General features: G+C 38.5%; 1 protein-coding gene across 1 annotated transcript in view; it reads right to left on the minus strand.

Moving 5' to 3' along the window:
• Positions 1 to 8,917: 8,917 nt before the first annotated feature.
• itfg2 (integrin alpha FG-GAP repeat containing 2) overlaps positions 8,918 to 14,875 on the minus strand; it is a 90,605-nt gene continuing 84,647 nt past the window's right edge. Inside the window, exon 12 of the mRNA XM_039769526.1 lies at positions 8,918 to 9,046. Coding sequence (XP_039625460.1) covers positions 8,976 to 9,046 — 71 coding nt within the window. The 3' untranslated portion in view covers positions 8,918 to 8,975. The remainder of the gene's footprint in view (positions 9,047 to 14,875) is intronic.

The raw sequence follows: 14,875 nt of genomic DNA on the forward strand, positions 1-14,875 counted from the left end.
TACAGCATTTGAGTCTAATATTCAGAACAATGGAAGAATTCTTTTTGGAGATGAGAAAGCTCAGGGTAAGGGAAGATTGCAATAATAATAATAATAATAAAACATTTCTGTGGAATACTGAAAGTGAAATGGTTATCTATGGGGAAATATATAATTATCATATTTTCTGTAAGTGATTTTCATTTTAAGTGGGAAAACAAAACAGCAATTAACATATCAGTTGGGAAATGAGTACTACAGGGGAACGTAGTTGAATATTAAATTCCAGCAGATAATTTATTACAATCAGTTTAACTAGGTAAGATTATTTTTGTGACTAATTAAAATATTAAATGGGAAACTGTGCAGAAAATGACAACTTTGCAGCAATATTCTTAGTGGGGTTTTGCTTTTACTCTAAAATAACACAAGTTCAACAGCTAAGCCTACCCTCAATTAAGTAATACTTCCATCCATCCATTATCCAACCCGCTACATCCCAACCACAGGGCCACGGGGGTCTGCCGGAGCCAATCCCAGCCAACACAGGGCTCAAGGCAGGAAATAAACCCTGGGCAGGGCACCAGCCCACCGCAGGGTGCGCACACGCACACATACACACACCAAGGATACACTAGGGACAATTTAGAATCACCAATGCACCTAACCTGCATGTCTTTGGACTGTGGGAGGAAACCGGAGTACCCGGAGGAAACCCACACAGACACAGGGAGAACATGCAAACTCCATGCAGGGAGGATCTGGGAAGCGAGACCAGGTCTCCTTACAGCGAGGCAGCAGCTCTACCACTGTGCCACCATGCTGCCCCTAAGTAAGACTTGAAATCGTTAATATGCAATAGAGCTAACAAGAAAAGGTTTAATGAGATGTAACAAATTATCTCAACAAAGAATATCAAATTACCAGAAAAACAAATTCTCTGTGCATGTCAAAAAATGGCAAGATTTCACTTTAAATTGACTCACTTTACCACTGAGAAAATGTAACAGAGTTGATCATTTTAGGTACAAATTGATGAAAACGTGCTAGCAACATTCTTATGTAAAAAATCACTAACGATTGGAAAATACTGACATTTTTAAAAATCAGTATATTATTACAATTAATGTTTTAAAATTTCTCTTACAATAACTTCCATTAGCAAATATGGGTAAAGAGAATTTTGCCCAAGGGTTTAATAAGGCTTTAATATAATAGACAGGCTTGTGGTAGTATCCTAAACCATTTCCGTAATTGTTACTTGTCCATAAAACTACCCTGTTCTTTATAGATGCCCATTAGCATCTCTGGGTTGCCACTTACTATCATCTTAAAAGTACAAAACCCCTTACCTCTGCAATTGCTTGTATACTTATGGAAAAAAGAAATGCAACACTCATTGTTGGTCTGCGGTTTCAACCTTCATTGCTGAAATAATAATTGACAAATGAAAACAATAGGGAAAGTACAACAACAAAAGCACCACAAAGAGAATGACTACCATTATCATCAACAGAAGTCTCTTATTTGATCATTGCTTGAAAATCCAACTGTCTGACACCTCTGCTGCAAACATCCAAATGGGTATATGAATGTGCAGTTGTAGGATATTACTCCATTCTTGCAGAGGGGTCTGACAAACTTGCTTGACAATGACAGACAGTGGAGCACATTTCCAGATGTAATCCAAAATATCCAAAAGGTTAAGGTCGTAAGAGATGGTAGGTTGTAGTACAATATACAGTCACATTACTTTGTAACTCTGACTAAATAAAGTAGTAGAACACGCAGACCTCCAATCCTCAGAAAAAAGGGAACTGAAATGTAGTTCCCCATTATAATGATTAAACTGAATATACATTCATCGACATAGGCACCATGTTCTAGGGGAGTATCAATATGGCCTGCAATGGATAGTAAAGATAAGGAGTGTTTGATACTGAATACTTCTGTGATCCTCAAAAGGGAAAGGAAAAAGTACTCAGAGGCAGTGTAATGTGTGAGTCCAAAACGAAACAAATGTTTTATGTAAAAAAAAAGCATGGAAATCACAAAGATCAAACAGAGCATGAATATGATGAAACATTAAACCAAAAACCTGAAATACTGTGTGTTATAACAGACTTGGCCTTGTATAAAGGGGGCAGTATTGGGCATCGCCAATAATAGTATTCATTAATGACATAAAATCATTTAAAGTTGATTCATCGAAAATAGGCCTAAGTTTGAATAATGGTTTACAAACCAAAAAATAATACATTAAAAGAAATTACTTTTACTCACTAAAATGTGCTGTTTGCTGTTATGTTTGGATTACATTATAAAAAAGAGCCTCTGCATGAACTATAGAGCAAACTCGGGTTCACTCTGTTGTTCCATTGTGACTTAGGTCTATCACATCATTTCCGTTTTTTTCTTTTCTTTAAAATTCCGTCAGTATTTTATTACTTCAAAAAATGGTTAATGCTGGTTTTTAACTTGTTTTGGCAAGTTAATGGTGACATGCAGGTTGACAACAGTGTTGGCTTTTTCAAAAATGAACTGTTGTTAGGCAGTGAACTGTTTCATGCGTTTGGTTTCCCACTGCGCAGTGTAAGCAGCTGTTGTTTTACTTCATCACATTGCTTCATTTATACTTGTTGTGTTGTAGCACACTGTAGTCAGTGGCTATGCATATACTGTAAGGTCAGACATGCCATTGCCTCTCTGCCAGCTGAGAGAGGTACTTGAAACACAATTTCAGTACTACAGTTCTAGGATCACCCAAGTCATGGGCTATGTTACATGTGTCACAGCAAAATCTGTCAATTGAGACCAAGATTCAAGCTTCAACGGCCAAGGGTGTGTGAACTTTTGTGTGACAGACATACAAGCCTTACAATTTCATATACACTGATCATCCACAACATTAAAACCATCTGCCTATTATTGTGTAGGTCCCCCTTATGCTGCCAAAGCAGCTCTGACCCATTGGCGAGTGGACTCCAAAAGAACTGTACAGGTGTCCTATGGTATCATGCACCAAGACATTATCAACAAATCCTTTAATTCCTGTAAGAAGCAAGGTGGGGCCTCCATGTATTGGACTTGTTTTTCTAGCACATCACAGAGATTCTAGATTGGATTGACAACTGGTATGACAACACTTTGAACTCTTTGTCATTTTCCTCAAACCATTCCTAAACAATTCTTGTGGTGTGGCAGGGTTCATTATCCTGCTGAAAGAGGTCACTGCCATTAGGGAATACTGTTATCATGAATAGGTGTACAAGGTCTGCAGCAACCTTTAAGTAGGTGGTACATATTTAATGAAAATCCACATGAATGCCTGTACCCAGGGTTTTCCCTGCAGAACATTGCCCAGTGCATCACACTGCCTCTGACGGCTTGCCTTCTTCCCATAGTGCATCCTGCTGCCATCTCTTCCCCATGTAAATGACACATACACACACACACACCTGGCCATCCACTTGATCTAAAAGAAAATGAAATTCATTAGACCAGGCCACCTTCTTCCACTGCTCCAGGGTCCAGTTCTAATACCCATTGTAGGCACTTTTGGAAGTGGACAGTGGTCAGCATGGGCACTCTGTGCCTAATGCAGCTGTGTGTTCTGATACTTTTCTTTCAAGGCCAACATTATATTTTCAGCAATCTGTATTACAGTAGTTCTTCTGTGGGTTCGGAGCAGACAGGATAGCCTTTGCAAACCAATCGCATCACTGAGACTTGGGCACCCACGACCCTACCACTGGTTTACTGGTTCTGCTTCCTTGGACCACTTTTGGCAGGTACTAACCACTGGAACCTGGGAAAATGCAACAAGGCCTGTCATTTTGGCGGTGTTTTGAACCAGTTTATCCTCCACAATTTGCCGCTAATCAAAGTTTCTCAGATCCTTGCACTTGCTTATTTTTCCTGCATCAAACTTCAAAAGCTAACTGTTCACTTCCTGCATAAGATATCCCACCCCTTGACAGGTGCCATTGTAACAAGATAATCAATGTTATTCACTTATGCCTGACAGTAGTTTTAATGTTGTGGCTAATTGGTGTATATAGATAATCTATATACATAATTGACTAAGTCCATGTCATGCAAGACAGAGCCCCGCCCACTAACAATTCACTAAGCGGCCGACCATGGCACGCAAGACAGACCATGGGATACGCACGACAGAGCCCCGCTCACCAACAATTCGAGCAAGAGCGAAAGCATTTGCCAAGAATGTTTTCATTAATCAAGAATATATAATTCACTAAGCAGCCGACCAGGGCATGCAAGAAGCAGCACGCAAGACAGACCATGTGATACGCACGACAGAGCCCTGCCCACCAACAATTCACTAAGCAGCCGACAATGGCATGCAAGACAGACCATGGGATACGCACGACAGATTTGCCAAGAATGTTTTCATTAATCAAGAATGAAAGTCAGAGGTTCAAAGGTGATCAGATACCGTTGTAGTTCTGACCATAAACAATGCCGACTGGCAATCCGGCAGCATTATTCCTATGACCTGCTGGGCAGCCAACTGGGAAACCAAAGTCTGTGGGTTCTGGGGGTGGTATGGTTGCAAAGATGAAACTTAAAGGAATTCACGGAAAGGAACCACCAGGAGTGGAGCCTGCGGCTTAATTTGACTCAGCATGGTAAACCTCACCCGGCCCGGACATGGAGAGGATTGACAGATTGATAGCTTTATCTCGATTCTGTGGGTGGTGGTGCATGGCCGTTCTTAGTTGGTGGAGCGATTTGTCTGATTAATTCCGATAACGAGTGAGACTCCCTCCTGCTAAATAGTTACGCGACCCTCGAGCGGTCAGCGTTCCACTTCTTAGAGGGACGCTGTCCAGCCCTGTCCCTCGCTCTGGGAGGTGGGGGAGCAGCGGCAGTTCTCCAGTTTTCAGTCACGGACAATTGTATGTTGCTCTCTCCAAAGTTACATCTTTTTATTCAATTACAGTCATATCCTTAAACCCACCCCATTTGAACAACTGTGTCTTTCAGGAAGTGTTCATCCATCAATACATAATTATGCGGCATATGCTATGCCGCAGGTTGGCTAGTACTAATTAATAGGGCTGGGCGATTTGGCCTAAAATCAAAATCTCGATTAATTGAACATTTTAACTCGATTACGATTAATGAACGATTATTTTATTTTTTTTTTTGCCCTCATAGTTCACTGACACAGTAAATATGCTCACATATTACAAGTGAGAGATTTTTGAATGAAGGGTGCATTACTTGATTTTAAAATATTTGAAGGAAACACACTATCTACTATCTGTGATTATTTATTAAACATCAATGTTGAAAAACTGAAATTAAAGCACACATTGCCTTAAACGAACAGTCACTTTTCTTATAAAAAAAAGTAAAAATAAATAACTTGCACTTTTGGAAACAAAATAAATTATTTTCAATGTTTTTCTTATTAAAAGTAGAAAATAAGCAGTATCTCTTCTAAATAAAATAACTCATATGTCCTGTAAATAATATTTTAAACAGTGCATTTCTTGCATCTTCTGTAAACAAATATTTTAATGTGCAATGCATCAATGTAAACAACAGATTGTTGTAATGAAAATAGAACTCTCTAAACACTGTTGCATGAGGTGATCTTAGCGATCTTATCATGTCACTATATATACATGAATTTACTCTAAGTTCTTACTAAGAAACACGAGCATGTTAACCTTTTCAGGTTTCAGGCAGGACCTGAGGCATGTAACAATGTTTCCGCCCGAACTGAAAACCCGCTCTGATGGGGAGCTAGTAGCTGGTATGCAGAGATACTTTTTTGCCACCTTACTTAGAGTGGGAAAGTGTACATGATGCTTCCTCCACCAGTCCAGGGGATTTGCCTCACTATCCAGCATGGAGGACACCAAATAGCTGCTCATCTCTGCTTCTAGCGATTGCTGAAGTGACAGAGTGGGTGTAGCTGAAGGTGTTGCCTCACTCCCTTTAAAAAAGCTTCCTAATGAAAATTACCTCTTTTGCTTTTTTGCTACTGCTGATGAAGTTGTTGGTTCTGCAGTCTCTGTAATCTGACTTTCTCTGCAGACTTCATCTTCTGAATCTTCTCCATCTCTGTTTTCACTTTCTCCTGAATGGTGGGGACATTGTGAACAGAAATGTAGGTAGCTTTAAATCTGGGATCAACAAAACTGGCTGTGTCCAGTAGCTCTTCTGTGATATGATCTGAGTACTTCTCCTTAAGTTACCTGAGGATGCTGGTTTTCATAGTTTTAGTCAGCTGCACATCATCTTCCTCCTCAGCAAGCACTCGTGAATTGAGGATGTGCAGTACAGGCTTTACAAATGAAATGGTAACATACTCTTCCCCTGATATGGTGTCTGTGAACTCCATCAAGGGGGAAAGAGCCTTGCTGACAGCCTCTAAGACATCCAGGTCAGCCCACGATGGAACAAGGTGCCTGGATTTTTTGTCTTCAGAAAGGACCTGTGTAATAGCTTTCCTTTGTTCGAGGACTTTTGCAATCATCATTTGCATTGATCCCCATCTGGTAACGCATGCTGGTTTTAGCGTGTGTTGTGGCAGGTTCAGTTCTTGTTGCACCTTCATTAATGCCTTCTTTTTTTCCAGCTATAAGAAAAAGCACTGACTATGTTTTTGCACACCTTCACTGCACGTGTCACACGTTGATCTTTCAATCCATTTTCTGAAACACACAAAATTAATAATTTTTTTATTATTATTGACAATATTTTATTTATACCTGAAGTTTTAACAGTACCAAAATTAATGAGCCTCTTATATTTCTTAAAAATATCAGATTAACAACACATTTTTACAACACAATGATTTTTACTTTAATGATGTAGTGTTCTGTTACATTGTAATGTGAACTTGTAACTATATAATTGTAACACTATAATATCAAGCATATTGTAACATTTATAAAGGTGCTTTATGAACAAATTTAGCGTAGCCAGAATATAGTAAATGCCAGATGTGCCCAATTTGATAACATCCCAATGCTATTATATTTAATTAAGCTGACATGTACTTACCAATAGCAAGGTGTAGTCGGTGTCCAAAACACTGCTGCCGTAACCATCCATTAAGCGCAGCAGCTTTGACAACATTAGCACCGTTGTCTGTCGTAATGGCTGAAAGTTTTTCTTCCACGAGGTCCCATTCAGAAAGCATATCTTTCAGACCTTGCGCAATCATATCTGCCGTGTGATCGGCTGGAAAATATGCCGTCTCAAGGCATCTCTGGCGCAGCTTCCAATCGTTGTCAATGTAGTGCAAAGTAAGGCTCAAGAATGGGTCCATCATCCTACTTGACCAGAGATCAGATGTGGCTGCAAAGTGTTGAACATTTTTCAGTTCAGCAGCTACATTTTTACAACATGTTTTGTACATGTCTGGCAGCGCAGTTTTAGAAAAATGTGATCGCAATGGCACAGTGTATCTTCTGTCGAAAGTTTTAACCCGCTTCGCTCCACTGTAGCCAAGGGAGTTTTGCGATGTAATAACAAATAGCGTCAGTTATTTCTTTCCATCTTCTTGGACTCTTCTCATACTGTGTGGCATTTGTGAACACTTGTGTTATCGACATCTGCTTTGCTATGGCACTTGTTGCTGGGCGCTTGTCAGTCTCTTTTTGTTTTTTTTGAGCCATACACTGTTCATATTCAGTAACGTGATTGTGCTTCAAGTGTTGAAACAAATTGGTGGTGTTACCTTTGGGCGTCAAAACTGTTTTTCTACAGTGTCTACATCTGACTTCATTTTGTTCGATGTCATCCTTACTGAAGCCAAAATGTGTCCAAATGACGGAGACTGCGTTTTTCTTTGGTACAAGCTGCTCTTGTTGATCAGTTGTGTCAGTGTTTAAGCTCTCCATGCTCGAAATGTCGGCGGAATAACGTAACGTAATGGAGCGGGGTCACGTGACTCCACACGCGGTAGTGTTTTTAAAGGGAAAGTAATCGAAATAATTGATCTGGAAAAATTTGATCGATTATAGGTTCTGAATGTCGATTTCGATTACTTTTCGATTAAACGTCCAGCCCTACTAATTAATACTTTAGTATACCTTGAGAATAATCATGCTATGTTGTCTGTATTAATTGATCATAAGACCACGACAAAAAATAGATTTTCTGACAGTTTTTGTTTTCACAGTGCATATACTAGATATAAACTTTCAAACTGTGTTAAAAATAGTTTTGTATTCAGGTATAAATTGTGTAATGTCCATTAGGTAGGAGCACAAGCATAAAATAGAAAAAAAAGGGAGTGATGGAGGCGAGGGGTGCGGTAGGGTAGGGCTGGGGTAGAAATGCTGTAAGAAACGGTGCTTTCTGGTTGACAAACTGTACCCAGGAAAGCAGAGGAGACAAAAAGAGAAGGACTGCTCCTGTGGTAAAACAGACAGCAAAGAAGCTGTCTTTGTGAACTGATTGTTTAAAGGTAGCAGAAGGCTTGGAGTTCTAGGGACATTACAGCCCACTGCAGGGAGCTCTATCAAGGAGTACCTGGTGCACAAACAATTTCCCCAGCTCTGGAAGTAAATCTAGATGTGGTTTGCAGTAACCATGACATAATGTTTAAAGCTGCCATGACCTCACTATCTGATTGATGAAAAATAGACGAGTCAGGACGAGGGCCTGACTGGCTGATGAAAATGAGACCAGATAAGGGGGAGAAAGGTGTAAGGTAACAGAAAAAAAGTCATTGTTCATACTTCAGGTATTTCTTGTGACAAATACTCCATCTGACACTAAATGTTTTCTCAATGGATGGCATGTTTTTGTAAAGCACCTGTATAAGTGAAGTATAACAACTTGAATAAAGGCATAAATAATGCAAACTACTAATGTTATAAATGTGCATGTAGTCTTAGTGGAAATTGAAAATGACACTGGAAAAATCTTATTTACATAACACACTATAGACAATGAAATACTTGTTTTATTATAAAAAGAAAAGATTACAGTTCCTGTTGGTGTATTCACTCTTTATATGCACCTCCATAAAGCAGCTCATGTATCATATTCTTAACTGTAGTACTGTCCCCTGGGTCTGAAAAAAATAATGAAGAAAATTTAAATATGCCAGATGTTCTGTAATAATTAGTATCACTATTGAATATCCTGACTAAATTAACATTCCAATTGAAATACTTTTAAACACATTGGTAAATCTATCTTGTCTACAGAAATACAATCCACAGTAGAATAAAGACATCTGTTTTAAAGGCTATATTGTATTTCTTTCCAGCAATGACTAGCTCAAAAATAAAGCATTAACAGTGAATTAGTATTAAGATCTCTTTACATATCCAGTCATAAACTGAAGATTACAAATACAACACAACACTTCTATCCATAAATATACTAAGACAAAGATTAAAAGTGGGTTTAACCTCAGTGTGTGTAACTTCCTTGTAGCTCCTACAATCAATAATACTAGAATTTTAAATGGCAAACTGATAAAGAAACCTCAAGTTTAAAAATTAAAAACTGGGTAAAGGTCACTACTACTTTTGTAAACTCATAACCTGTTCTATTCAGGACTGGAACATGCAATCTCCTTATAGGAGACTATACAATAAACATTAAAAAACATTTGGTAGACTCTTTTGATAAACTTAAAAAATTTATTTAAATTAGTAAATATCAGGATGGTAACCTACAAAATAAGGCCATGAAATTAGCCAAAAAATAAGGTTCAAATATTCAAATTAAAATAAGTAAATATCTGAATATATTCCAACTTTGGCTGATGATTCTTGGTGCTACATGTACATTTGTACGTGTTTTTATACTTTAATATTATAGTGACAGCCACAACAAGAGCCAACAACAACTACAAAAACATAAAATCCTAGCATTGCACAGGCAACTGTTATTTACACATAACAGCTATCAAAATCCCAAGCAGCTGCACTCTTTAAACAGGACATATCTACACTGCCATCTTGTTTTCAGCCTAATACTGACCACTAGGTGCACAAATGTTAAGCCTCTAGGCCTGTTGGGCACAAAAACACTATCCTTTAATCGCTGTCACACAATTTTCCAGCACTTTCAAATACAAAATAATAATATAGCAAAGCATGGTGCTCATAAGGATTTAAGCTACTTTTTGTAGCTGCTTTTATAGCTTGCTGTCCTGAAAAGGATCAAAAGAAATGAGGGTCAGTTAGCAAGTCAGGGTCTGGCACAACCTGCTGACTTTTTTGTCTCCTTTAGAGATGCAGCAAAATTGTATTAAAAGTCAGAATATGTTTAATTATACCTCAATGTTTTAGGCATTATGTATCAAACCAGTAGTCACATAAGATGCAGATTAACAATGGGACACAGTGTTTTGGCTGATATTGACAAAGCTCTTTCACAGAGTAGTGAGATAGGATTTTTTTTTAGTTTTATGTTTTAAAGGTGTCTGCCTGTAAGTTTTACCAATGAAGATAACAAGCTAACCATTTAAAATTACCAAGAGGTTGATTGTGGAAGTGAAGTATAAATACAGACCAGTAAAATACCATAGATTTGCATACCATATCTGGAGTTACTCCATGCCAAAAGTGGTACATATAAAACAGCCAGCTATTCTTTTAAAATTGAATGTCAGCTTTTGCCTTTGAATAAGACCATTTTTAAATAAAACTGAACTATATTTGAATAGCAATGTTCAATATGACAGCCCTACTATATAGTTGTAACTAGGGCTGCCACAAACGATTATTCTGTAATCAATCTATCAACTACTTTATTGATTAATCAATTAATCTAATGAATAATATTGATCAAATAATTCAAGTAGACATACAAATTTGAGTTGTGTTTAAATACTGAATAATTGTATATATAGAGTTTGAAAATTTCAGGATACAGAAAATACACAAATAAAATAACTACAACAAGAAGACAAAGAAGTCAAAAATTTCTTAAAGTAAAAAATATTTTTTATTAATAATTGACCACACATAACTTGATGTCAGGACTGCAAGTTGAAACAAGACCAAATGATTAGATTTTGGTTACTTTTAGATTTAATGATACAATATATCCATAATAATACTCATTTTACACATATTTTTTAAAAATACGCCTTAAATTAAGATTGATGCTGTTCACGGACATCATGAATATGGCTGCTAGGCATAAATGGAGTAAAGCAGCTTAACAATATTTGTAAAGTACAAATCATATTAAAACTGAAATCATATTGTAGCAGAGTCTTCTCTTAAAGAGATACAAGTTTCCTAAGTTAAAACCACTATTCTACACTGTTTTAGCCGCAGAACATTGAATGATTATAAAGTAAAACTTTCAGTAACAGTTACTTTTTATACTGCCAGTGTTGGTACAGCTTCACGCTTTGTTCTTAAGAATGCAAAAGCAAGCATGTTTGTTTAAACTCCCATTGCTTATTATTGCCATCATCACATTTAAACATTTATTAATAAAAAACATGATGAGCAGGGATGACAACAAATGCATTAATCCATTTGTTAATTTTAAATTGTTGTTGTTAATCAGCAATTTTTAACATTTTCAAAAGCAACCTATTAGATAGATAGATAGATAGATAGATAGATAGATAGATAGATAGATAGATAGATAGATACTTTATTAATCCCAAGGGGAAATTCATATAATCCAGCAGCAGTATACTGATACAAAAAAACCCAATATTAAATTAAAGAGTAATAAAAATGCATGTAAAAACAGACAATAACTTTGAATAATAGCATTTAGTGTGGTAGTGTGGGGGAGGAACGATCTCCTCTTTCTGTCAGTGGAGCAGGACAGTGACCGCAGTCTATATATCTATACTAATAAAAGGCAAAGCCCTCACTGACTCATTCACTCACTGACTCATCACTAATTCTCCAACTTCCCGTGTAGGTAGAAGGCTGAAATTTGGCAGGCTCATTCCTTACAGCTTACTTACAAAAGTTAAGCAGGGTTCATTTCGAAATTCTACATGTAACGGTCATAACGGTCGATAACAGTCGACAACATCCGCCATGTTGAACTTTCTTATTTATGGCCCCATCTTCACGAAATTTGGTAGGCGGCTTCCCTGCGCTAACCGAAACCGATGTACGTACTTATTTTGATGGTATGACGCCATTGTCGGCCGCCATATTGGACTTTCCAACGTCACTAATTCTCCAACTTCCCTTGTAGGTAGAAGGCTGAAATTTGGCAGGCTCATTCCTTGCAGCTTACTTACAAAAGTTAGGCAGGTTTCATTTTGAAATTCTACGTGTAACGTTCATAACTGGAACCTACTTTTGACCATATACTGTATATGGCCATAGCCTGCAGGTCGGTCGCCGTGTGAGGCGGAGTTACGTCTTGCGTCATCACGCCTCCCACGTAATCACGTGAACTTACTGTGACCACAGTACATAGAAAAGAAGGAAGAGCTCCCAAAGAGCGCTAAAGAAAATGCTGAATAATTTATTCGTGAGATACAAGTTTAATGAGAAGACACAAGGTATAAACGAGACTTTGGATCACTTTGTAACAGACTTAAAATTGCTGTATCGAGAAACTTTTAAGTGCCGGGTCTTAGCTAACATTAAATAAAGCCGTGGACATCGCAACATCACACAAGAGAGCAGCTCACGTGAACTGACTGAACGCAGTACGAGTGATCACTTCCATGCATCAAACCTGTTCAAAAAACGCATTACACAATTGACAAGGTGGGAAAAGAATATGCTCCGAGCTGAGCTCCACAGCTAACGCGGTCTTGCGGAAGCAACTTCGTCACGCTGCCACCAAATACTCACAAAAAAATCCACAAGTTAATACACACGCAGTCTCTAGAGTTTCTCCACACTCAATGTATTCCTTGTATCCCTGTTACACCCTCTGATCTCCGATTTCAATTCAGATGCCTCCAATTTCCAGTAAGGCTCTGCTTCGCGATGAGAAGTAAGAAGTCTCAGGGACAGACCCAACAAAAGGTTGCCATTGATTTCAGGCAAGATTGTTTTTCTCCTGGACAACTATACGTTGCATTCTCAAGAGTGAGCTTGCGCAGCTTCGTTATATTACAACCAGAGTGCTGAACTGACAACGTGATATATAAAGAGAACTATAAAAATCGTAATAAACAAACAAGAAAACAGCGGAGAACCCGTGGATTAAATAAAAAGGCAGCTTCCTTGGCAAAGCAAGGAAAAAGGATGGCTTTATATGTCGTTCGTTTATAAAACAGCGGAGAAGCTGTGTAAAGGCTGCTTCACAAAAAACCAGCGGAGCGCCTTATATGAGCAGGCAGTCAGCTAAAGAAGGGAATCAATAAATATCTATAATCGTAATAAACGAACAAAAAATAGCGTACAAGCCGCGGATTAAATAAAGGAAATGGGTACATGAACAGTAAAGTAAGTCTCGAATAGCTACACAATAACTATAAGAATCGTAATAAACGAACAATAAAACAGTACAGAACCGTCAAGCAAGGAGAAACGACGGCCTTATATGGCATTCGTTTATAAAGCAGCGGAGAAGCTGTGTGAAGGCAGCTACACAAAAAACAGCAGAGCGCCACACTCTGAATGTATTCCTCGCATCACCGTTATACCCTCTGATCTCCCATTTCAATTGAAATGCCTCAAATTTCCAGTTAGGCTCTGCTTCGCGATGACAATTAATAAGTCTCAGGGACACACCCTACAAAAGGTTGCCATTGATTTGAGGCAACATTGCTTTCCTCCTGGACAAAGCTATACGTTGCATTCTCAAAAGTAATCTCAGTGCACAGCTTGGTCATATTACAACCGGACTGCTGAACTGACAACGTGGTATACAAAGAGATCCTTAACAGATAGTTATTGGTATATTTTCCCTCAGTTTAAAAAGGTTTTCTTTTCTTCTTAATAAAAATTTAAAAGCAGTTCTTCGTCGCTGCGAAGCGCGGGGATTTTGCTATATACAGTATATATGTATATGTAGATATATATGTATGTATGTATGTATGTTTATATATACTCAGCAAAAAAAGAAACGTCCCTTTTTCAGGACTGTGTATTTCAACAATAATGTTTTAAAAATCCAAATTACTTTAAAGGGTTTAACCAATGTTTTCCATCCATGTTCAATTAACCATAATCAATTAATTAACATGCACCTGTGGAATGGTCATTAAGACCTTAACAGCTTACAGAAAGTAGACATTTAAGGTCACAGTTCTAAAAACGCAGGACACTAAAGAGACTTGATCAAAAACACCCAAAGAAAGATGCCCAGGATCCCTGCTCATCTGCGTGAACGTGCATTAGGCATGGTGCAGGGAGGCATGAGGACTGCTGATGTGGCTAGGGCAATAAATGGCCATGTCTGCACTGTGAGACGCCTAAGACAGCGCTACAGGGAGACAGGAAGGACAGCTGAGGGCTTGTAGGCCTGTTGTAAGGCAGGTCCTTACCAGACATCACCAGCAACAACGCCGCCTATGGGCACAAACCCACCTTCGCTGGACCAGACAGGAGTGGCAAAAAGTGCTCTTCACTGATGAGTCACGGTTTTGTCTCACCAGGGGTGATGGACGGATTTGTGTTTATCGTCGAAGAAATAGAGCACGTCTGGGACCTGTTGGATCGCAGGGTGAGGGCTAGGGCCATTCCCCCCAGAAATGTCCAGGAACTTGCAGGTGCCTTGGTAGAAGAGTGGGGTAACATCTCACAGCAAGAACTGACAAATCTGGTCCAGTCCATGAGGAGGAGATGCACTGCAGTACTTCAAGCAGCTGGTGGCCACACCAGATACTGACTGGTACTTTTGATTTTGAGCCTCCCTTCATTCAGGGGCACATTGTGAAACATATTTAGTTTATGTCTTATGGTGTTGACTCTTTTAGTGTTCATACAAATATTTACACATT

Source organism: Polypterus senegalus, chromosome 11 (genome assembly GCF_016835505.1).
Source record: "Polypterus senegalus isolate Bchr_013 chromosome 11, ASM1683550v1, whole genome shotgun sequence".
Lineage (NCBI taxonomy): Eukaryota > Metazoa > Chordata > Cladistia > Polypteriformes > Polypteridae > Polypterus > Polypterus senegalus.